This window comes from Eumetopias jubatus, unplaced genomic scaffold (assembly GCF_037043125.1).
Source record: "Eumetopias jubatus isolate StellerSeaLion01/CBP00866 unplaced genomic scaffold, mEumJub1_p1.0 scaffold_10, whole genome shotgun sequence".
Taxonomy (NCBI): domain Eukaryota; kingdom Metazoa; phylum Chordata; class Mammalia; order Carnivora; family Otariidae; genus Eumetopias; species Eumetopias jubatus.
Genome location: NW_028274816.1, coordinates 11529994 through 11555438, shown reverse-complemented (window position 1 = coordinate 11555438; position 25445 = coordinate 11529994). Strand labels below are relative to the sequence as shown.

The window sequence follows — 25445 nt, the reverse complement described above, 5'->3', positions numbered from 1 at the left end:
CCCTTCTATGTGGGTTATTTCCACTTTTTTTGCTGCTATACACAATATAATCATATATAAATATATTTGCACAGTTGTCTGAGTTCATGCATGAGAAAAAAATTCCTGGAATGGAAGCGACTGGCTCAGAATGTGATAGCTTTGATGGGTTACTCCAAATCCGGTTGCAACAAATACATGCTCTCGCAACAGAATGTGAGAATGCCTAGTGCATTTCAAAGGCAATAAGCATGGGAATTAGCCAACCTTTCATTTTTGCCAATGCAGTGAGAGAAAAGTGGTCCTTGATTGTTTACGTTTTCTAACTGGCCAGTAAGTTTAACCAGCTATTCATAGTTTTATTCTCCAATAGCATTTCTTCTTAAAGACACACAGTATTTCTGTTTTTGACTCCTTTCTTCATATTTTCACAGTTTGTCTTCTTGTTTTGCCACACAAACTATTTTTACATAGTCCAATCTATCCATCTTCTGTTTAATCGTTTCTGGGTGGTATCCCACATATAGAATAGCCTTCTATTGCCCTTTTGGTAAAACAAAACTATGTAAGCCCCCTTCCAGTTCTTTTTTTTTTTTTTTGAAGATTTATCTATTTTTGGGGGGGAGGGGGAGAGAGAGAGAGAGAGAGAAAGAGAGTGCATGAGCAGAGGGAGGGGCAATGGGAGAGAGAATCTCAAACAGACTCCCCTCTGAGCTCAGAGCCGATCCTGGGCTCCATCCCAGGAACCCAGGATCATGACCTGAGCCAAAACCAAGAGTTGGATGCTTAACCAACTGAGCTACCCAGGTGCCCCCCTTTCAGTTCTTTTATGGTTTCACGTTTTATAGCTAAATATTTGAGACATCTGTAATAGTTGTAAAAAGTGCATTAATGATTAATTTCATTTTTTCCCAAATATTTAGCCAGTTTCTCAGTGCCGTTTATTGAATAAGCCAAAGTTTCTCCATCAGTTTGAAACGGTACTTTTATTATGTATTACATCCCCACATATATTTAGCTTGACCTCTTTTGGTGATGACTTTTTTTTTTTTTTAAGTAGCCTCCACACCCAGCGTGGGGCTTGAACTCATGGCCCTGAGATCAAGAGTTGCATGCTCTACCAACTGAGCCAGCCCAGTGCCCCTGGCTTAACCTCTTGTAATTCTCTTTCACTGACCTGCCCACCTGGCTCTGCGCCAGGACCACACTGTTTTAATTATCGCAATTTTTAAATATGTTTTGATACCTAGTCTTGCTTCTTCCCTTCCCTATTTTTATTTTCAGAATTTTCCTGGCTACAAGACAGTTTTTCCATATGAATTTTGGTATCCTTTTGTCAAGTTGCTCCAAAAAATGTCTATTAAATTTGAAGTTAATAACACCCACTTGACGGATGTGTTAATTAACTCAGCAGGGAGAATCCTTTCATATATTGTGTGTGTATATCAAGTCATCACATCATAGACTTTAAAAACTACAATTTTGTCAATTATACCTCAGTAAAACTGAAAAAAATCACCTCCTTCTTTGAAAAGCTTGTCCTGACCCATTTTCTCCTTTATTCCTCATAATGATGCTAGTAATCCCAGGCCCCCTTTACAGGTAGAAAACCTGTCGAACTCAGAGGAGTGACGACACTTGCCCGCAGTCCTAAGATTCAAACCCAAAGTTTTCTGACTCTAAATCCAGAACTCTTTCCGTCATCTCCAGAGAACTATAAATGAAGGAATTAGTTAAGAAAAATGGGGTGGGGGGAATACATTTAAATCAAGAGCCAGAGAAGAAATCAGCCAACCTGAACTCATCTGGAATCCAGGTATGTGTTGAGTCGCACAACGCGTCGTATCAAAATGAGGCCACCGGTCCACCTATCCGGTACAATTCTGACCTCACTCAGGTTCATCCCTATGAACAAATATGGAGCCGTTACTAACAGCAAAGGCTCCAGAACTTCTTGCTGATATTATTTATTAGGTACAACCGTGCTGCAGTTTTGGGCTGCTTACTTAAGAATGGAGAAAAAAAAATAACGCTGAGACTTTGATCTTGTGTTTTAAATCTGGCTGTTATAAATAGATAGAATTTCAGCTTAAATATACTAATGATTTTTTTCACTATGCAAATTATATTGGTTCCTTAGCAACAGAACAAATAAGTGTTTCTCCTCTAATTCTGTGTATGTTAGTTTAGAGAAGGCACACAATAAGTTAATTAGAGAGTGGTTGGGGGTGATTTGTAAATGTCATATTAACATGCTGCTTGCTTTTGTAGCGCCCAAAGACGTTAAGATATATGGATGGTGCTTCTGGCATGGTGGATTCATTTTTTTTGTCTCTAGAACCTTTCCCCCAACTAATATTTGGAATAAAGGTTTAGAAGTGGCACGCGATGCCTTTGGTTGCAACTTCTAATTGCAGAAGGGCCCGGTTTTGAGGAAAAGAGATCTATAAAAATCAAACCTGAAAAATAAAGATAAATCAGGGAAATACACTGGAATCCCAGAGTCTCAAAGGTGCTCCTTATAAGCCTTTGATTTCATGGGGCTAGAACTGAACAATGACTTACGTAAGGGCCCGGTGTCTGTAGCGGGCTGAGCTTCTAGCCAAACCCAAGACTCCCAGATCCACCTGCCAGCCCCCTCTCATTTCAAGGCTTGCCCTATGTTTCTTAAGTAGTCAACTCTTTACTGTTCATTGGTAAGGCGTTTTCTGTTTTCTATTCACCTTGGACTTGATTTCTTCTGTCGCTTCTGCCCGCCACAAATGAGCGGTCTGCATTACCTCTGATTCACGAACTCTTTCCGGGGAGGCGGGTAAGGCGGAGGAGTCAGTTGGGGGAGAGGAATTCTATCTTATCTGGGATAACTTCTGAGGTAGAAAAGCTGAAAAGAACTTTGAGAGAAAAAAAACAACAACAACAACAAGAAATTAATTTATTAAAACAACCACTTGCTTTCTATTTTAATTATTTTAGTTGTACAATGTAAAACGTTTTGATGTGCTTCTGTCTGCCTAAACCACCACCTTTATTTTGACTGTTAAAAAATGGAAGGCAAGGACTACCTTTCTACTTTACAGCACCTAGCAGACTGAGGAAAAGTTCCATGCACAATTGTACAGACCCTGTATTCAGAGACAAAATCCCATCTGGGGCTGGTTAGGAATGCATTTAGCTGCAAGTCACAGAAAACCCCACAAATCGTGGCTTAAACCACAGGACTAGTCATTGCTTACCTTACCTTCAGTTTGGATGGGCTCATTTTCAGGATCAGTCCAGAACAGAAACGACGTCAGGGTGGCAATTGTCGTGATAGTTGGTGCCACTGCCCCATGCCTCGGGACCTCACGTGACCTGTCCAAAGGCAGGAAAGGCAGGGAGGCCAGGAGGTGAGGGGTCTCCTTATGTATCTCTTTCCTTTCATCAGGAAACAAACCTTTCCCAGAAGCCCCTGCGGGGGTGTGTGTGTGTGTTCTGTGACATCTCACTGGCTACAACAAAACCAACCTCAATGGCAGAGGAGGCTAAGAAAGCCTTCTTGCTGAGAGGCAAGTGAGGACGGCAGGGTTTGGGCATGCTGCCGTCTGGCAGCCAGTGGTGACTGCCAGCAGAATGCCCAACCCCTATGCCCTTGGCCTTCACCTTTCTGTGGACACGCTGTTGTTGTGTTCTACCTTGAGTGGCTGAGGGCTTTCTCTTGGCTGCAAGTTGGCAAGACCTTGGTGCCGGGGACTTGTACCCTGGGTGCAGATTGGACATGAAAGACAAATGGGAGATGGAGGATTTATACCCCGGCTCCCTCCCCCTTGGGTGGGACAGCTCTAAGGCATACCTCACATCCGTTCCCAGTGGTTCCTGGTGGAAAAATGACCCGGTTGCCCACGGAGGTCCCTCATCTGTCAACACACCCTGAGTTGGCTTACTTGCTTTCTCTGTCATGCTTCCCCATCCCCGCACTGATGTTTTCTGGGATCGTCTTCCAAACCAATCGCTTGTATTCAAGTCTTGCTTTAAGAGTTAGCTTCTGGGGGGCAATCCAGCCTATGATACTGGCTATTGTGAACCTCCTTAATTTCAGTTCTTCCAACCGTGGAAGGGAGATAGGAATCTTCATTCAGGTGGGCTCGTTGGGAGGGTCAGTGAAAAAAACGTCCATGCAAACATGTTGCAAACCACAGAGCATTCACTAGACACGGGGGTAACGTGGGCTGGAAAACACAATGTGCCTTTTCACCTGACCCATCAGTTTGGATTCCGTTTCTGTAAATCCTCCCATACTTGCCAAGAATGGAGTCTTTGGGCAGAGATCCTTTCCTTTGACAAGGAAAGGAAGTGTAATTGCTAAAGTGGTACTTTCCCTCAATCTCAGCTAAGAGCCTGGCTTTTATGGCTGTGACTGTGCTAGGACTCCAATTAGCTATTATTCTTTAGAGATGGGGTGGCCTCAATAAAATGGTCTGCATGGTTGCATTATCATTTTCCATATTCGGTATATTGACAAAGACGAACAGTTAGTTTTCTGTCACAGGGACTCCGGTGGAGACTCTTGGGCCTGCCTCAAACATCTTTACTCCCTGGTTTCATTTCTCCATAGGGGGAAAAAAAAGGCACCTCGATGTATTGGATACAATCACCTTAATGAAGCCAGGCTTTTAAAAAGAAGAAACAAAGTCATCTATTTCCAGGCACTAGAAATTCTCACCTAATATGGCTTGGGGTTTCTTCTCTGGTGGTGATTTTCTTGACCTCCAGGCTGGGAAGCTGGGGGCTCTGTTCTTCTGACTCCTGTCACTCAGTGGTGGTATTCTTTGGGCCTCATTCGGACCTCCTGCCATGGGTCTGTGCTGTATTCGGGCTGGCTGGCACCTGTCTGGCTTTCTTCTGAAAATAGCACCCATGTTGGGTATTGCCTGGTGAACCCCTCCCACGCTTATGCTCCTGTTCTTTGCCTTGCTCTGTGTTCCCAGAGATCGACGTCCATGCTCTGCATCACCAAGCTCCCTTGATCTCTTGGCTTTCCACTGGAGAGCATCAGCAGGAGCCCAGGGGGCCTGAGGACCAAATGGGGGTGTTTAGGTTCTCTGGACACTTCCTGTTGACTCACTCAGCGGCTTGCTTTTTCCTCGACCTCCCCCCCCAGCTCCCGCCAGCAGCCCCTCCCCCACAGCTCTTTCTTGCTCTGCTAGTAAGTCCCCTCTTGGTGACTTCCAGCTGGGGTCATAAGGGCTTTCCATTGTTGCTGGTCTCTGGGTGTGACACCACCCCTCCCTGTCTGCTTTAGTCGGCACCTCTGTAAACAGTGCTCTATTAAACTCTCTGCAGTCACCCTTCCAAGCAGCACTCTGCTTCCTGATGGCTGAGACAGCACCCCAATTTCTCTTTGTCCCACTGGATAGAGGTAGTGGGACAGCATAATCAAGGGACAAGCCAGGACAAACACGATGTAGAGGAACACTCAAGCGAGTCCAGAAGGGATGCTGTCTCTCTGGGACTTCAACTAATAGCAGTGTCACCACATGCCAGAAGTTCATTCCTCCAGCAGCCTAACCAAAGGGGCTGATGGGCAACTCTTATGGCTCAGACTTCCTGAGCTGCTCTGGTGGGTGGCTCTGCAACCTTCCCCTTTATCCTCAGACCCCTTCCAGAACCCTCCAATCAATTCCCTGTTTTACTCAAGTGAACCGGTGTAGGTTTCTGTTGCTCACCCCCAGAGAATCGTCACTGATGCATCTCCCAGGCAGCTTTTTCCAGGAATTGCCTTGCCCAAGCACCGGTGTGGCTTACCTAGAGGCCCTCCCTGGGTGCCTTGTTGGGGAAACTGATCCTTTCACCTACTTTCAGTGACTGCACTTGCTACTCACTGAATTTGGACAGCTTCCTCTTTACTCTTCACATGCACACCCATATTCAATCAGAGTGGCTTCTCCTGATGTTTTCCGGGTTACCCCAACTTCCGTAGTTGCTAATTTTTGCCCGTGATTCCTGTTTGTAATGGTACGGGACCTCCAGAACCGAGCCCTACCAAAAAATGCCAAATATTTTAAGACTGTGCTTTGAATTAGTTGGCATCTGTAGCTCTTAAGTATAAAGCTGGCTGAGGAAATGCTATCAGCATGACACAATTTGAATGGAGGCACAAATGTTAGGTTCGAAATGTAAGGGTGTGGTGGGCTTTTAGAAAGATACTTTTTTAAAATATTGGGGGCATCTGAGCCTGGTGGTGGCAACAGTCTGGCCAACCCTTAAACATCTGTCAGTACCCTTTCTAGTCTGGGATATACTACGAGAGGGGACGTAGCTGAGTAGGGCACTTTAGGGGACAATTTCATCCGTTAAAACATCTGTTAGCACATCCCCATGACCCAACTATCCTATTTTTTAGATTCTACCCAAATAGACACGCTTGCCTATGCGCCCAGGGAGGTGCGTATAAGATGTTTAATTCATCAGCGTTTATAAAGCTTAAATTTGGTTGAGAGGGGTTTGGACACAAGGATACAAATGTGCATCAGTTGGAGAATGGGCTAAATGCACCTTGAGGAAGTCACACTTTGGATCACTGGTGATCAATTAAGAGGAATGCGCTACGTTTCTACTCATGAACGGACATAGCTGTCCCAGAGGGTTGATACAATCTATGAGAGAAACACACAAACAGCAATCCTATCTCTACATGTCTGCATGGACTTACACATATTTATGTCATGCAAAGAAAAGGCTTAGTAGGCACTACGCCAAACTGACAGAAGGGCCTACCTCTGGGGAAGAAGAGACCAGGATTCTCTTGGGGGAGGGCGTATGGTCAAAGGGGATTATGGCAAAGACTGGCTGACACATGGTCAAACCCATTTCCTCTTCTTTCTGATAACCCAGCTACGTGGCATTTCCCAGCTTCCCTGCAGTTAAGTGTGGTTATGTGATTAAAAAGTGGCCATTGGAAAGCGGGCCAAGAACGTGGTACCAGCTTCCAACAGGCAACCCTCCTTCCCTTTTCCTTCCTCTGCAACCCGGAAGCTACATTTCAAGATGGCAGAGCCACAGATGGAAGAAGCTAAGTTCCTGGACCTCTCTGCCTAGGAGAGAGCTGCCCACAGATGAGGAACATCAGATTGGATTTCATGAAAGCAAGAAACAGACTTCTACTTTGTTAAGCCACTGACATTTTAGTGTTTATCTGTGCTGGGAATTAGCCTTACCGGAATCAACATTGGGATTTTAGTGTTAATTGAAGTGTTTTTACTTTTTAAAAAAGAAGGGTGCATTCATTTATCACTTGTGCAATTAATTTTTTCCAAGAAAGATGGAGTGAGAGCGAACCCTATCTGAGAAGGACTCAGGATTCTATGTGAGTGATAACAGATGCTTTTCTGGAGTCCCGAGGCTCCAGGTGGAGTCCTGCCATGCACCAGCCAGAAATATTCACTCTCCATTCTTCTAGAAGGGCATAAGAAGCCCGAAAGTCCTAACTCTTCATTCCACCATTGGTGGAGCCTCAAGTAAAGGACTTCCCTTCCTTGGGCCTAAGTTTCCTGGCCTGTGGAAAGGGTGAACTATTTAGGGTGGGTTCCCCAGGAAGCAGCCTCTGAGACTCGGGTTGATTGGGGAGTGTTCTTGACAGGTGAGAAATGAAGGAGGCAGGATTGGGCAGAGGGAGAAGTTGACTGTGATATGCTTGAAACAAAGACCTCAGCTGATTCCATGGGGAGCTGGGATGGACTTTTAAAGTTGTCCCCAATTGGGGCAAGGTGGCCAAGCCTTTGTAACTGTCCCTAATAGACCAGTGTTTGGATGCAAGGTGGGGCTTGACCTTGACATCTGAGAGCCACCAGCAGCAGCCAACACTGCTAGCAGCTGGAAGAAGGAGCGCCTCCGTCATGATGGGGGATCTGGACATGCATCCCAGCATCTACCACATATACCAATACCTACATCCTATGGTTGGGGAGGGAACCAATGGAGACCTTGAATTTGAAAAAGCTTTGTCAATGATAAAGGACGTGCCTGTATGAGGTAATTTAAATTTGTGTCAGACGCTCGCTGAAAACAAATAGACAAATAAATGCAAGTCAGCTGGGTTTTACTTCTCTTTTGCTCCCTACGGGGTGTGGGCAGCAGAATCCTAGGAAAAATGAAACCACACAACATTAAGTCCAGAGAGGTCCCTAAACAGAGGTGGGTCCAAATCAACGGCATTTAGTCACTTTTCTGCACGTATCCATTTAGTAATGATGGATGATTTAATAGTGATGAATGGGCTGAGTTTTGATGCTCCTCTGATGGTCTGAAATCAACAGGGATCTGGCATATGCCAGGAAGGCGAGAGCCACGGTCATTTCAGGGTGGAACTGAGGTAAATGGACTCTGGATGATCATCCATACTGTGATCCCCATCTATTTGATTAGATCAAACCCTACAAGTAAAAGCACTGCTGTTCAAATTGAAAGCCAAGACCGTAGTACAACTTTGGAGATGTGAACATTTTAGCCAGGAAGCGGCAGGTGCTAGAAAAAAAAACGATGCCAGGAGGGAGTACGTTTACATCTTCACGATGCTGTGGAGTGTTTTCACAGATGTCAGATTTGACCCCAGAGTTCTGAGTTCCCCGCTCATGGAACTTGGCAGCCCAGAGGGGGTTTAGTTTGGCCGGGGAGCTCCTTGTTGATTCTAGAGCTGGCTTTCTCCAAAAAGGTGCCCAGTGCTTTCCAGCGGGGGGTGGAGATGATCCTTTGGGATACTCAGTGAAAATATTAGAGCAACCATTTACTCTCTATCTTTTTAAAATAAATATTTTTTATATATTCATATTGTATATATTTCTACTATTTAGAAATTCATGAACAAAAAACCACGCCTATATTTGGGGGGTGCACCTTTGAAGAAATTTTTACTAATAGTAATATGAACCTTCTAGTCTGGAGAAGGGGACCCCTTAGGAGATCATTGGCCCCTCTTTAAGAATCTGATGACCAGTAAAGATGCCATCTCCCCAGAACACTGCATGTGTGCACACAGTTCTGCAAATAATTTTAGGGGGTTCGGAGAGCCCCTGAAATCCTCCTGTGGGTCCAAGGAAAAAGTTCTTAGTTTTGAATGTCCTCACTCAGGGATTATTCTAGGATGTCTTGAGGCCACCTTGGCATCAGTTGAGGAGCCTGACGTTCAGTGTGGTGGGGCCTTATGGGTTTCTTCTCTTGGAGAGTTCCTGAACCCAAGTCATGAATAGGTCCTTTCCTTTCATCCACCTCAACAGGACAGCCCCAGTGAGCACAACAGTCCTTTTTTCCTATCTCTCATCGTTCACTTTTGTGTATGTACACACACACACACACACACACACACACACACACACACACAGATTTATTAGTATTTTTCATTATAAAGCACAATCTTGCAGAACATGTGAATGCAAACACAACAAAGGTTAAAATACCCACAATCTCCTCTTTCAGAGAGAACCACTCTTCTTGTTTTGGCACATGACCTCATACCCTATTTTTCTATGCATGTTTGTACTTATAAAAAGTTTATTGTTAACAGCTTTAGTGAGGCATAATTGGTATACAAAAACCATTACACATATGTAATGGATACAACTTGATGAGTTTGGACATATGCCTATGGGAGTGAAGCCACAATCACCGCGAAGGTAATAGACAGATCCATCACCTCCCAAAATTTTCCTGTGTCCCTTTTTTTGTTTGTTTCATTGTTTTGTTCTGTGGTAAGACCACTTCACATGAGATCTACCCTCCTAGCAAAGTTGAAGTGCATGGCACAGTATCCTTAACCATGGGCAGGCTTTTCTGGAATAAGAATGAGACAGATAAATCTCACTTTAGCTTATCTAGCCAAAAATAAATAAGCACATGCATAAGTACTGAGGTGCCCAGGATCTTGAATCCAGGGCAGAATCTGGGGCTCTTTTCTCTTCGTATGACTTTGATTTATTGTCTGACTTTCTGTGAAACAGCCCCTTCCCTTGTTCCTTTCCTCTCTTCCTTTTCTGAACTTCCTCTCTCTGTCCCCATTCATTCCTTTTTCCCCATCGGGTTTTTTGGCCATCTACGTCGAATCAGTCACTGAACTTGGGGTAGGGAGCACAGCGGATAAAACTGCTCCCTGCCCTGGTCACGTTCAATGCCTCCTTCCTGGTTGATTGCATGCTCGATCTCTTTCTTTCTTGTGCCTGGCCACTATCATCACATCCCACCTGTAGGCATTCGATTTTCTCTTACAACTGACACCTCTAGAAACCTCTACATGTTCAGGAGCCTTCTCTGACGGTCAGTATTCCATAAACTGCCAACTCCACGAGAGGCCTCTCTCTGCTGAATTTATGGCTTGGCAAAGCCATTTCATAAAAAATGATTAATGATAATTAACATTTTAACTTCAGGCCATTTAATGGCACCTGACAAAGGGGTCAAGTGAAACTCATGGGTGTCATATGTCAAATGTCACCGTTATGGGATGGGGCCGAACAGTAGCTGAGAGGGAGCCGTGGAGAGCGTGTGAGGAACCAGACACTCCGAATATCCCTCCCATCCCGGGCCGCCTCCCCCGCCCACCGTCAAAGTGCAGCCGCTTCCACCCCAGATCTGAAGTATCTGTGCTTCAGCTCGGCTATATGTTCGATACCAGACTCCCTTCTCCTCTCTGTTCAATACCCAGCATGCTGCCCACTAAGGAAAGCCCACTGAGGTCCAGGGCTAAGAGACTTATTTTCCCAACGTCCCAAGCGGGCTCACCCTACAACTTGCTTATCACACTCTCAAGTCTCTGAGCTGGTATTCTCGCTGCCCGTTCATCTTCCTGACCCCAATCCAGGCTCCCCGTTGCCACACACTCCTTCCCCTCTCTTCTTGCTCTCTAAGGGTGTACAGATGACCCTTCTGCAGTGTGCCTCCTGGTTCCAACCTGTCCTCAGAAACCCCCTTTCTGAGGGCAGCCTCACCCACCGCTCTGCCCCAGCCTCACACCAACCACCACCAACAAAGAATTTCACAGAAAGTGAGATCAAGAACCAATGCATTTCAGAACCGGAAGATTGGAGTTCTTCTGTGAAATAATGAGATGAATGACCGAGGCCTAGACAAGATGGCAGACACCATGCACTAGATCTGGTTCCCCAGGAGATGGGAGCTTGGTGTGGAGACAATAGCTGGTAATCAAAAGGAACACACTCCTAGGTGAGGGAGTAGGTCAGCTCCCAAGAAGAAAAGTGTGTGGTAGCGACACAAAGTTTTGATCAGGGAGTAACACCATACGCCCAGGTTCCATCTTTGGGGAGTGGCTCTTTGTTGAGAGGATTGGGACCTCACAGTGGACACGTGGGACTGTGGTCTATGTCGTGATCCCAGCAGGAATGCGAATGGCAAGCTGAGGCTGGTTGACATTTCCCAGGAAGATTGGTGGTAGTGGAAGAAGTTAATATAGTCACAGTCCACATTTATGGAACACGCATGCCAGCTGCTGAGCTAAACACTTAACATTCATCAACCGACTTTGTCCTCACCATCACCCGACCAGTTAAGTTCTAGTTTTATCCCATTTTTTAGGTGAAGAAGCTGAGGCTCGGGGAGCTCAAGGCACTTCTGTACCATCACCTGGGTATGGAGTGGTGGCACAGCGAGGGAAGGGTAGAAATAAAGAGTAGGTAGTAATACCATGTTTCTTTTCAAACACATTTATTTAAAAACAGAAAAGTGAGTCTATTTAGAGAAGACTACCAATTAAATACAGTACAAGTTCAGATATGGCCTGAATCTTGCAGGTAAAATGAAGACTAGCAGAGGCAGGTAAGCTCTGAAATGAACAAAACAGGCTCCAGTAAATGGTGCTGGTGGGGAATATATTTGAGGAGCCAGAAGGCAGAATGAGGAATTTTCCAATGTACCAAAAAAAAAAAAAAAAAAAAAAAAAAATCCCCGCTGTTAGGCCCAGTAACAGTCCCGCGCGGTCCGCAGCTTTCTGACCTTGCCTCGAATGTCAATGTCAATAGCTGTTGTCACCAGTCAATGGGCCTCCCTTTTGGTACTTAGAGATTCTCTTTATGCACTTAAAAGGCATCATTAGTACCAAGTGCCTATTAAAGCAGTCTTGCTGTTCAAAATGATTTTCTGAAGCAAATGCAGAGGAAACGTGTTGAGGGTTGAAGTCATTAGCTGTGACCACAGAAGGACTGACCGTCAGCAATGGTGCCATTAATCTTGATAAGGGGAAGTGTGAGCAATTCATAAAATCCACTTGGTGAGGTTTCTCCCTAAATGGACACCCGAGTGAATGACCCCATGTCTTTGCTCTTGGTAAGAGGGACACGCGTGAGCCGTGACACAGACATGGCATGATGAGGGAGGCAGGAGGGGCTGCCGGGGGTGTGGACACAGCAGTGACTCCAGGCTGAGTGGGGAGGCGGGGGGTGCTGGGCGGCGGTGGTGGACGAGGTTGCAGCCTGCTTTTGAGATAATGCTTCCCGGGGACCAGGCACAGCTCTAACGCTTACCTGGCAACTACTTAATCCTCATCACCGTCCGGTGAGGCGGCCACTGTTCTCACTCCCATTTTAGCATTGGGGGAACCGAGAGCCAGGCAGGTGATCACCTGCTTATCTGACACAGCTAGTAAATGGCAGAGCTGGGATTCGAACCCGGGCAGTCTGGTTTCAGACTGTGCTCTTACCACTTTGCTAATACACTATGATCTTAGATGAGATGCTCTCAGCCCCTGAGAGCTTGGGGGAGAGCATGGACTTTGAGGTCACCCAGACCTAGATTCGAACACAATTCTGCCACTTCCTCCGTATCAGGCCTTGAACGAGGGACTTGGCTTACTTAAGACTTAGTCTTCATTTATGGAGTGAAGAGTTGTTATGCAATTATATGGAGTGTCAGGCATGTAACAATGCTTTGAATACATATGGCATTGCCCTTTTCTTCGCCATCAAGGCTACCAATGCTCATTGCCAGGTCAAGACGTGGATGGGGGGTGTGGATGGACAGCAGGATGCCTGCCTCAGCCAGAACCTCCTCAGTGGCCAGGGGACAGCCCAGACTGTTGACCAGAGAGCGAGCAGCCTCCTCCCAGTCACCTGATTCCTAACTGGCTTGTCCATCTTGGTTTCTGCCTTAGATTCTGTTATGGACTAAATGTTCGTTCCCTCCAGAACTCACATAATGACATCCTCGGCCCCAGTAAGAAAGCAGAGCTATCTGCATGCCAGGAAGAGAGCTCTCACCAGAACTGAATCAGCCAGACCTTGATCTTGGACTTTCCAGCCTCCAGAACTGTGAAAAATAAATGTCCGATATTTAAGGAATCTGGTCTATGGTATTTTGTTATGGCAGCCCAAGCTGACGAAGACAGAACCCCAGGTGCTCACATTGGGTGGGAGAGTAAAGTCTGAAAGTGCATTTAAAAAACTGTACCTTCGCTGAGGATTCCAATTCCGGTAAAGGTGGCTGTAAATTCTTTGCTACCCTTTCGGTTGAGTGGTAGAGTTAATTTCCCCTCCTCCTGACTCTGAACAAGCTTCAGTGACTTGCTTGACCAATAGAATACAGTGGAAGGGCCCTCTGGGTCTTCCGAGGATAGGTCATAAGAGACCTTGAGACTTCCACCTAGACCTTTTGGAATACTTGCTCCTGGAGCCTCGCTGCCATGATGTGAGGCCCCTCAAGTAGCCCTTAGAGACCATAGAAACCTCCACGGAGGTGGAGCCCCAGGTCCTCCTTGGAGCTCCAGTCGAGCTGCCTCTTCTAATACCGCATGGGTCAGAAACAAACCATTCTCACTGAACCCTGCCCAAGAGACAGATCCACCAGCAAAATCAATGACTGCTGTTGTTTTGGATTTTATTGACCTGCGGGTATAGCCCAGGTATTGGTATGAAAATATGAAACAAAAGAGAAGACCTCTCTGGCTTATTTTATGAACTACCAAGGTTGAGAACTATTGCTCTGGACCCATCATTATCATTGTTGGCATCATCGTTCTAGGGCAGGTTCTCTAAGACTTTAAATAAAGCTAAGTTGGAATTTGGAGACAGTCCCAGGCAACGAGGGAAGATATCAGTCTCTGAGATCTCCTAAGTAATAGTCACCCTTTACATGAACACAGATTAATTCCCCAAAGAGTAGAATGTAAACCACCAGGGTACCATCAATGCTGGGCACAGCATTAAATAACACTGGATCTCAGAGGGACCCAAACTATCCGCTTTTCAACTTTCTTTCAATCCTCTGATTACACAAAGATAACAGATTATATATATATATATATATATATGGATAATAGGCTATCTATGTATCTATATCTACACACACACACACACACACACACACACACACACACACACACATATTTGTATCTGCCCCTGGTTCCTGGCACAGAGCACTTAAAACCCATGCAATTTCCTAAGTGATAAGAACACTAGGAATAGCTTTTGTTTTAATATTTAGTCTTTGACCTCAGTTCCTGACACAGAATTCTTAAATTCCTTGGAATTTCCTGGGTCTTTTATTCTAACGAGGTGATTCTTGGTGGGCTCCTGGATGGGGACTGGTCATAATTAGAAGCTTGGAATTTTCAGCCATACCTCCCAATCTCCAGAGACCGGAGAGGGGCTAAAATTGGTGGTAATTATCTATCATGCCTATGTGACGAAGCTTCCATAAACAGCCCCAAAGTATGAGGTTTGGAGAGCTTCTGGGCAGGTGAACACATTTGGATACAGGTAGGGTGACACGCCCTACCACCATGGAGACAGAAGCTCCTGTGCTCTGGACCCTCCCAGCTCTCACCTCATTACCTTTTCATCTGGCTGTTCATCTGTCTTCTTTGTCATATCCTTTAATAAACTGGTAAACATAAGTGTTTCTATGAGTTCTGTGAGCTGGTCTAGCAGATCAGCTGAACCTGAGGATGGGTTTGTGGGAACCTCCGATTTGTAGGTTAGTCGTCAGATGTTGTGGGTAACTCTGGGGACCTACTACTTGTGACTGGCATCTGAAATGAGGGCGGTCTTGTGGGACTGAGCCCTTAACCTGTAGCACCTGACGCTATCTTGAGGTAGATGGACAGGGTCAGAATTGAGTTAAACCGTGGGAAACCCAGCTGGTGTCACAGAATATTGCTTGGTGTGGAGAAACCTCACATACAATTGGTGACCAGAAGTGTCAGAAGTAAAGAGAGTGTGGGGGTGGTGAGGGAGTAAAGGAGAAACACAGGAGGAAACACTGAAATTTTTCCAACATGGCGCTAGCCTGGCTTTAACACCTCTCCAGCTCTTGGCAGAAATCAGGGAGTTGGTTTGCCACCAACCAAAATTCAAGTAACACTGTTCTAAATCTTTGTTCCCACAGCAACTAAGTGAGAGAATGAGAGGAATTATGAAGGAGCCACATGGTTTATGATGATCCCAACTTACCAGGAGAAGGCTGAGTCTCAGAGACATTTGGTCACTTGTCCAAGGACTCAGGTCACCATTTCTCACCCATCTCCAACTTAACATTGAATGAAGAAAATCACACCAATAGAGGGGTCCTCTGCCATGTAAATGGTAGATGGGTACAGACAGGGAGAAGAGCAGAGGAGGCATAGAAGGTAGAAGAAAGAATGGGTCATGGAGGAGAGCAAAACTCGTTGGTTTAGGAGACACGTTTCAGAAGTTACGTGAGGAAGGAAACTGGTTCAAAAAAGGAAGAACTTTCTAGTGCCAAGGCTGCAAGTGGCTATGTCAGAAAACAGCAAGAGGCCTACCGCCTCTGTTAGTTCTTTTATTTGCTTAAGATACAGTCTTTCCTCCTTGGTGTTGGCTTTCCCCAAATATGTAGGGATTCTTGACTACATGTTCATGTTTGGGGACAGAATTCTCTTACAAGCTGAGGTACAAGTGACTGTTAGATGCTTCCTGAAATCCCAGTGTCTTCAGACAGCTGGGAGAGGTGACTTATTCTCCTAAATGGCCTCCTCCCCCTCCAATCACTACGAGCCTTGAGCTTTGCGATGGTGTCAGCCTGGGGGACGGGGGTGCTGTGGGTGGGAACTGAACCAGATGAAGAGATTGAATGTGAATATAGATTAAATCCGGGAGGAAATGTTTGCACTTGTTATTGGGATGTGATTTACTTTTGGGCCAGCAGCAGGTAGCTTAAGCCCTCATGCTGAGCTTAAGGCTTGGCCACTGGAGGTTCAGCCACTGCAGCTCAGGTTAGAGAGCCATCAGACCACATAGGGTGCTTGTTACAAAGGCAGATCTCTCGGTGTGATTCTTCAGGTGTGCGCTGATTCTCCTGCTAGAGATCCATGGGCTACATTTTGCCAAACACTGAGCTGGTGTGTCCCAGGGCAATGTGGACGGGGGGAAACGTGAGGGATGCTCTCAGCCAGAATATGGGGGTATGCCCAGGAGGCACCAGGACTCCTTTCCATCGGGCATTCCCGAGAAGGAAGGAGGTCAGCCTGGAGTTCCAGTGGCATGAGATCACAGACTCAAAGACATTTAGAGTCACAGAAACATAGGCTCTTATTCATAATGGAATAAAGACTCTTGAAATAATAGAATGCAGGGCTCAGTTGGGAGAGCATGGGACTCTTGATCTCAGGATCATGAGTTCGAGCCCCACACTGGGCATGGAGCCTACTTTAAAAAATAAAATAATAAAAAAAAAATAGAATGTATTAGCAGTAGAGCTTAGCAGTTAAGAATAAGTCTTATTCGGAGTTTGACTTTGCTTCATTAGCTGAATAACTGACACGGAGTTACTTCATCTCTTTGAGCTTCTTTCCTCATTCATTGGATGGACATATCCAGAAGTATAATATAATGCTCTCCAGCACTGTTGTGACATATAAATGAGTGAGAGCGTTCAAAGGACATGGCACTGAGTCTGACACAGGGTAAGGGATCCAGATGCTCTTATTATCATTAGCAAGGTCAGAGGATCTTAGAACCACAAGTGATCATAGAGATTATTGAGTGAGCCTGGTGGCCATGTAAGTGACTCCCAGTGGAGAGGGATCAATAAAGGAAGAAGACTCCCTTGGTTCAGCCTCTCCTCTCAACCTACCGTCCTCCTGGGGGGGGGGGGGGCGAGGGAAGGGGCACTGTGGCCATCAAGGAAGTTTGGAGGGCCAGCTCCTTGAGACTGTTCGAACCGGGGAATGTCATCTTTTGTTTCCTGATCCCCCCTTTGCAGAGCTCACATGCCAGGTGTCTGTGGGCACCAGCAGGCTCAGCCGGGGAGAGGGGGGCTGTGTCCTCCCTCCCCCTGCTCTGGTGTTTAATCAAAACAGTATTCAAAATATGATTCTGGGAGATTATATTGGGAGATTTGCAGGAGGCTGTCAGGGGGGGCAGAGATGGTGGGAACAGATTGCCACTGGGGGCCCAAGGCTGGGATAATCGCAGGCTCAGACGTACCTTTCTCAGGCCTTCACCCTTATTCCTGGAGCTCCCCACCAGTGCTGGAGCAGACACCGCACCAGGATGGAGCACCAGCTCCTCTTGGTATCTTACAGCTGGGGAAACTGAGAGGGGAAAGGGCGTGTCCACAGCCACAGCAAAGTAGCCATGGCACTGAGATGCTCCAGATCTTTTCTGAGATTCCAGCCACTCTTTTCTGCCCTTCTTATACCCACTGTCTGCCGCCAGGCTCTAGGCCTAGATCCTGGGACAACCCTGGGCTGCAGCTTCCTGCTCGGGGTTGGGAGAGGTGGGGAGCAGCTAGGCCTCATAGACAGGGGCTGGGAAGACGACTTCCTGAGGTCCTGGGTGGGGAGGCAGGCAGATCCAAGCGGGCCTCCTTTCCCAGGACTCACTGTTCTATAAAAGGCTGGACGGCTGGTCACAGAGTACAGGTCAAAGCTCTCTTGTCCACCAGGATCAGCCACATGACCTGGGGCTTAGGTGCATCTCTGCTCTCTGGCCTTCAGTGTCTGTCTCCAGATGCTGACTCAGTGTGGTGTTAAGGGTCCCTCTCCCTTCCACAAAATGGCTAGCTGGAGCCCCACTCCCAGCCGGGGGCTCTCTGAAAGCGCTTCTGCGGACTCCACAGCCTCAGGAGGGGTCTACCTGGCTCCCCAGGAGGGGGTGGGGTCGAGAGCGCCTTGAAAGAAACCTCCAGCTAATGCTCTTTATTACAAGCGTTAATCCCGCAAAGCCGACTGGAAATAATGTTTATCTTTTCGCAGTTTAATTTCCCGGACCCTAAGCCGCGGGTCAGTGAGGGCGACTGGAGGTCCCCGGGGAGTTGGGGGGTAGGAGCAGCTGTTGCCCAGAAGCAAAGAGGAAAGCAGGGAAGGGATCACCCAGGGGAAGCGAAGGAAAGGAGCATGAACCGGAGCTGGGGTCCCTCTCCACCACGGATCCCCGTGTGACCTTGAGCCAGTCCCCTGCCCTTCCGTTTGGCCTCAGTTTGCTCATCTGAGGAAGAGGTTTGTATTTTGTAATTCGTGATCTCTAAAGCCCCTGCCGACCCCCATCATTCTATTAAAAAAGAAGACATCATGGGCCTGGGAGGTGGCTTGCCACCTGTTCCCCACTGTTTTTCCAACTGCTCTTTCTCCGCAGCCTCCAAGGGGGTCTTACAATCTCTTCCGAGGAGGCGAAGACTCGGGCCCTTCCTGCCCCAGACGTCACTGCCAGGCCCTGGTTTGGAAGCCGTCACCTGGCCTGGGTGGCCCAGGCTGGAGCCCAGCGGTGGAGACACAGCTCCCCCAGGATCCGGTCGGCCGGCGCACACCCCGGCTGTCCAAGCCCGCATCAGCTCCCCGCAGCTCCCCTCTAGAGCCCCATCCCGGGTTCACCTCCCTCTCTCCCCACGAGCAGCAGCCAGGTTCCTCGCTGGCTCAAGCCCGAGGCCACCAGGCCGGGGACGCGAACTCGCGCCGCGCGCGGGCGGCTTCCCAACCCTCCTCCCCCCAGCCCGGCTCCAGATGCTGCTTGCCGCGGGGCACCGACGCCCCTTCCCAGCCCTTCAGTTCCCATTGGTTGGCCTGTACCGGAAGTGATTGCTGACACTTGATTAAATGGAGAGAATGCTCCCTCTTGTCTCCCAGGGACCCAGCAAGCTGTCACCCTTTGCCATTTGGTCCGACGGGAGGAGCCCGGGGATCCCAGCTGGGTGCCAAGGGTCCGCCCGAATGATCCCCATCGCCCCTCCTCCCAGTAAACTAAAACCCAGGTAGGAGCCCGGAAACATACAGTTTCCAAATATCCCGACTGCTCCCCCACCTCCGACCTCCCAGTTTGCGTTCCCCTCCTCCAACGCCCACGAATCCGCCAGGCGTCTCCCCTCTGGGCGAGTTAGGTACAAGGCAGCTTCAGAGGCGCTGCGCGCTAGGCGCCGCGGCCTTGACCGTAACCTCGCCAGTTCCTCTCCCTGCCCTGAAAGAGACTGAGGTTTGCAGCTCACGCCTCCCAGTCCCCGGAATCCCTGGCCGCATTCCATCCTCCCCTCCACCCTGGCCTCTCCCAGCGCCCCTGGCACAGACACGCCACACAGGTGGGGTTTGGTTTGATTATTTTTGAGGACACAAGGAATGGGGAGGAGGAGAAGACCCAGGTGGTCCTTTAGGGGCCAAGTCAGCGCTGAAATTACACAGTGAAAGGGGGCAGGGTGGGGGTGAGCAGGAGAAGGAGTTGCTTCAGACCCTGTATCAAGAGGAGGGAGGGAGACTTGGTGTACCGAGTGGGTGCACAGGGCAGACTCGCCCAGCCTTCCCACTTGGCCTTCCCCAAGGTGTCCTGGGCGCCACCGCCTCCCAGCGGGTCTGGAGCGTTGCACGTCCGCCTGCCACTCCCAGGTCTGCGTGCAAGAAGAGCCGGTAGAAGGGTTTCTGTGTGTTTTGTCTGTCTCTTAGGTGAAGTGAGAGCCCCCCCTCCCCAAGGCCCTGGCCAGGTCTCCCAGCTTCTGAGCATGGAAGTGAGTTCGAAAAGTAGGCCTTCTTTCCAAGATCCTTCCGCAAATCGCAGCCATTTGCGCTAACCTGCTGAGAGAGGAAAGGTTGATTAAAACCCGAAGGGCCGCTTGGTGGCGATTTCTAGGAAATCGGAGGTCGCTGGTGTCTCATCCGACGGGAATCCAAGGTCTAGAGGCAATTTGCTTGCCAGAAGGAACTTTTGGACCCCGTTATGTGTAAATTCAAAAAACCGCGTAACCCAGTTTTCTCAGTCAGTAGCTACTCCTGAGAGAAATTACTACAAAGAGCAGAATCTGACAGTAATTGCTGGAGGCTGCCTGATGCTTGGGGGATGTCCCTTTGTGGGGTGCAATTCCCTTCCACCAGGCACAGCCAGGGGCCGGAGACACTGATTGGCAGTCACCCCCTGCAGGGGGTGAGCCCTGGGGGATGAGTGCTCTCCAGGGACAGCACCAAGCCTGGGCTACACTCTGCAGGGGGCTTAGGGGGCCTGGGGCAGGGCTGCCCGGGAGACTTCAGCACCGGCCTTAAACCAATTGCTGTCTCTGGCCCGTCCCCCCAGACTTCTTAGAAAGCCCTGGTTCCTGCCTAGCCCTAGCAAAACTCTTGGTAGAAGAAGGGCAGGGGCCAGCTGGCCTCCTCCGAAGGACAGGCAGGGGACAAGGGTGTCTGAGCCAGGAGGTCATGATGGTGCCCACCTGGCCCATTTGGCAGAACGAGGGACACCAGGGCAGAGAGCTAGGTTGCCCATCTTCTCCATGACTTTCTAAGTGATCCTAGGTAAGTTACCGTCTCACCCTGAGCTTCTTACTATTATTTGGTTTTAGAAGGAGGGGGGCCCGGTACTTTTAGTCCTAAGCTGCTGTTTCAAGGAGAGCTGTGGGACAATCCCGCTCCGGGTCTGAACATCAGCATGCGGGAGAGGCAGAGAGGCGGTGCGCTGGCTGGGACTGACACACCCCAGCGCCGTTGGGGACCCACTACCTTCTGCTCCAGACGGGTACTGGCAGTGCACTGCGGGCTCCCTCCGCCGCGGGCACTGCGCACAGTTCATCGGCAGCCCCTGAGGGGCAAAGGGGCGGTTTCCAAAGGCTTTGGCTACTCGGGAAGACTCTGCGCACACGGAGTCTCTGGGGATGGCGGGCCGGCCGCCCGCGCCTGCAGGCTGTCCCGGAATCAGACGGCACTCGGGACTTCGCGGCCTGGGAAGGGTTGGAGCTGCACCTTCGACCGCGCCGGCGGCGGCCGCAGTGTGCGCCAGAGACCAGATGCGCGGTTTCTCGCTGCAGGGGAAGTGCACGGTCAACGTGGGGCTCCCGGGCTCCGCCCGCAGGAAGTCAGCTTCTCCCGACCCCGGGGGCTCCGGGAACGAGAAGGGGCGCGCCGCCAGGCCGCACTCCCGGCGCTGCAGCCGGGCCTCCCGAGCGGCGCCGCAGGACGCGGGCAGCGACTGCGAGTCTTTATGGAACTCAGCCAGCCTGTCCGCAGCTGTGGCCACTGCCTCCTTTTCTTCGGCCTCCTCCTCCTCCTCTTCCTCCAGGTCTTCCAGGTCACTCAGCCGGAGCCCTCGAGCCTCCTGGCTGGCAGTTTCATCTGCAGGAGATCAGGAGCGAGTGAGAAAAGCCCCAGGCCCCAAGGGAAATCCGCGGGAGTGCCCATCCCTGAGAAGCTTTTAGCAAGATGGCTCTGCACTTAGGGCATTCTTGGCGTTATGCACCAGGCTGGCCCAACCCTCTCTTACAGTTGCCCCAGGGCTCCAGCTTGCCCCTGGGAAAGAAGTGAGGCCCTAGCTCTGCCCCCACTCCTTGGAAGACTCCTCCTTTCCAGCAGAAGGAAACCACCACTTTTCACTGCCTAGGACCTGGATCTCAGATTCTCCCCCATAAATCAAGCAGACACCCAAGGGGACTTCCCCACCCCCACCCCCACCCCCACCCCGGCCCAATTTCAACACCCACAGGTAGCTGGTGTGTATTATTTAATTCAGCAAATATTTACTGAGTGTCATCTATGTGCCAGACATCATTAGGCATTTAGGTCTTAGGAACTTAGGGAATACAGCAGTAAGACACTTTTTAGTGGAGCTGCTGTTCTCCAAAGGGGCAGACAGATCTCAAGTACCTTCCCATAGTGGTAAGTATGGCAAACGAAATACAATAGGCCGATGTCATAGGGAATAATTGGGGAGCTAAATTAGCCTGGGTGGCCAGGAGGGGCTTTTTCCAGCTCACACTTCAGCAGTCAAGAAGAAGCCAGTTAGATAGGGAATTCCAGGCAGAGGGAACTGCCCAGGCAAAGGCCCAGAAGTCTGGGGTGGGGGTGGGGGGCGGGTACAAGTGCAAGGGTAAGTCAGGGAGTACCACCCTAAAAGCTGTCCCACCAGGCAGCTGCAAAAGTGCAATGGGCCTGATAGATGGCTGGGAAAACCCTAAGGCATGGTGGTGAGCGTTTCTGGTACCTTTGGTGTCACAGTTCAGGCAGCCCAGGGACTCCCCTGTTCCACTCTCAGTCTTCCTCTCCTCACTGCCTTTGTTCTTGGGCGCCCACGTCATCTTGTTCTCCTTCTTGAGGCGCCGGCGCGCGTTGGCGAACCAGGTGGACACCTGGGTGAGGGTCATCTTGGTGATGATGGCCAGCATGATCTTCTCGCCCTTGGTGGGGTAGGGGTTCTTGCGGTGCTCGTTGAGCCAGGCCTTGAGCGTGCTCGTGGTCTCCCGGGTGGCGTTCTTCCGGCGGCCCGTGCCACTCAACTCCACTGCTCCATACCTGGGGGGAGAACCTGGCTCACAGTTCTGGGTCTGAGAACCTGGGGCTGCAGGCAGGAGACAGTCTGAGGCCTGGAAATGAGATTCAGCGCTCCTCCCTCCTCATGCACCGCCCCCACCAACACTTCCCAGGCTCTTCCCAGATGGGCCCTGTGGCAGGGGAGTAGGGAGGACTTGCAAGGCCAGCTACAAATGCACCCCGTGCCTTACCCGTCATACTGGTACGGCCCCAGAGTCGGCTCATAGGGATAATAGGCTCCTGGTTGCGCCAGGCCAGGTGTAAAATTCCCTGCAGCCTCTTTAAATTCATACTGTGGATTCTGGTGGGGGCGGGGTGGGAAGAGAGAATTCAGGACAACATTTGGGGTAGAGGCTGGGTGGCATAGTTGCTGAAGGTGTGAACCCTGGAGTAAAAGTCTGGTTCAAATCCCAGGATCACTACTCCCATTGGCTATGTGATCTCGGGCACAGCTGTTTAACTGCTCTATGCCTCAGTTTCCCCTTGGTAACTGGGAATAATAATAATAGTACCTGTAGGGTATTGAAGAAGAGCATTTGGCAGAATTCCTGGTGCAGACTGGGCAATAGTTAGACATTAGCTCTTACTAGTATTGTTACTACTTGTGACAACCCCCAACCCCCTCTCTACCAGCTGGGGAACGTCCCTGCCTTACTCTCTCCTTCCAGAGCTATTTCCTGGCCCTTTGTATCTTTGTGACTTTGGGCAAGGTATTTGAACCCTTCTACATCTCAACATCTTCATCCCGAAACTGAGACTTGCCTACCTCACAGATTAATAGAAGCACAGATGTTTTTTTAATCAGAATGGCGTTCTGCAAAGTGTAAAATGCTGCAAAGATATGTTTTTCCCCTCCCACCACCCCCGGCTATACACAATCCTACCCAATTCCTTCCCTCGGAGTTTTGCCTCCTTCCAAGATTTTCCCTGGAGGTGTCACGCTGAGTTTCCCCCTTTGCTGCAGTTCATGCCCCCCAGGCCAGATGGGTCCTGGCGCACGCACAGACCCGGGCTCCGTGCGGTGTACTCACCAGCGCCCCGTACAGCGCGGGCGGCTCTGGGCTGTAGGGCAGGTAGCCTGGGTAGCTCGGGGCAGCTGCGGCGGCGGCGTATGGGGCTCCGTAGATGCCCAAGGCCGCGCTCAGCTCCGGCCGCGCACTGCCCAGCAGCCGACCGTCGTAGGATGCGCAGCAGAGAGCGGCCGCCGGGGTGGAGCCTGAGGCCACATCTGGGACGGAGCGCGGGCCGGATTCGCAGCAAGTGGCGCTGGAACTTGCAGACACCAGAAACTATGGGCGAGAGAGAGGTGCACTGCCGGATCACTCCCTCATTCCACATTAACTACATGCCACCGTGTGCGGAGCATTCTGCTGGGATGGGAATTATCTGAAGATGCAATTTATTCAAACCGCCCTTATAGATGCTCCTAAAACGTTGCTAAGGCTCCAGAGTCCCAGGGGTCCAGGCGATGGGAACGTTCTGAAAGGCGAATTACAGGAGCCCAACTCCGCACGTTCCCTAGCCGATCCCTCCTCCCGCCCCCCATCATAGGGATCCTACAAAGGCAGAGCTAGAAGTTAGCCTTAGAGACCACCATCACGTCTTACTCCTGCTCCCATTTTATAGATAGGGAATGAGGACCAGGGAGATTTGTTCCAAGATCACAAGGCAGGTCAGAGGTCAAGTTGCAACCAGATCCCACAATCTGGGCAGAAGCTGGAGAACAGCGGTGGGTGTCCCCAGAATTTCCCCAGGAAACCCTTGTCACTGCACAACACCCACCCTAATCTGGAAAAATCGAAGGAACCGGAAGCAGAGAGCTCGGACCCACTCAAAGAAGGGAGAGAGGGTAAGAACAGAAGTCAACAAGCAAACGACTGAAAACTGGTGAGGAGGTCTCTCGGGGTCACCTCGGATATCTGTACAATAAGGCGGCCTGTCTGGAAGATCTGGAGATCCCACCCACCTCGCCGAGCTCATGGATGGTGCCCAAGTTTCGGGTCACACGATTTTCCAGCTTGCACTGGGGGAGTGAAACGTTCTCGGACAGAGACTGAGGGTGTCCGAGAGGGTCTGTTGTACATCGTACCTGCTCAGTCTGGTTTCCCCCGAGACTCGTGAGAAAGGAGGGCGCCCAGCGGCGGGCGCGTGCACTGGGCACCCGCCCCCCCCCCCCCGAGTCTGTCCCCATCCCCCATGGAGGCAACTTCTTACCTGGGAAGCGCCGCCGTACGGGTGTCCAAAGGGCGGGAAGGACATGGTGGTTGTCCCTGGACCGCCTCCTTCTCTTGCGAGTTCCCGCCTTAGCCCCGCGATTCTGCGCCTCCAGCCGTGCGCCGCCTCGGTTCCTTACGCGGCTGCGAGTGCCCAGGGCCGGGTCCTCCGCCCGCTTGGCACGACTGGAGGCAGAGCCGAGGGCAGTCCGGCTGCCGAACCCTGCGCTCCAGAAGGCGCCCCTCCGGCCCGCGTGGTCCGGAAGACAGAAGGGCCCATGGATGGGCAAGGAAAAGGAGAGGATGCGGGTTCCCAAAGTCGCGCTGTGGCGAGGCAAGGTGAGGCGCGGCGCGGTGCTGTGCGGCTCCCGAGGTGTCCCAGTCCAAGGTGGCCAGAGGCTCAATGTGACGTCACGGTAATCCCGGGCCGCCAGGCGGGCCCCTGGGCCCTGGGGCCCCGGGCCACCAAGCGTGCCAAGCGCAGCCAGCCCGTGCGCGCGCGCGCACTCTCACCCACACTCACACTTGTTCTGGGAGGTTTGTGCTGCTGG

The 25445-nt window shown here is 50.1% G+C and overlaps 1 protein-coding gene across 1 annotated transcript; it reads right to left on the bottom strand.

Moving 5' to 3' along the window:
* Positions 1-20720: 20720 nt before the first annotated feature.
* IRX6 (iroquois homeobox 6) lies at positions 20721-24940 on the bottom strand. The gene is made up of 5 exons (XM_028097270.1): positions 24896-24940; positions 23713-23970; positions 22873-22982; positions 22356-22663; positions 20721-21490 (listed from the first exon to the last, which is right to left on the bottom strand). Exons 1-5 carry the CDS (start codon positions 24938-24940, stop codon positions 20721-20723), a joined length of 1491 nt encoding a protein of 496 aa, XP_027953071.1.
* Positions 24941-25445: the final 505 nt, after the last annotated feature.

What these genes read in the sequence shown, in the direction of transcription:
- IRX6 (XM_028097270.1), bottom strand. Translation starts at nt 24,940, where the DNA reads ATGTCCTTCCCGCCCTTTGGACACCCGTACGGCGGCGCTTCCCAG. An exon ending in CCGCGCTGTACGGGGCGCTG is followed by an intron (nt 22,983 to 23,712) that starts GTGAGTACACCG and finishes CGCCCCCACCAG; the next exon opens with AATCCACAGTATGAATTTAA. An exon ending in GGGCCGTACCAGTATGACGG is followed by an intron (nt 22,664 to 22,872) that starts GTAAGGCACGGG and finishes TTCTCCCCCCAG; the next exon opens with GTATGGAGCAGTGGAGTTGA.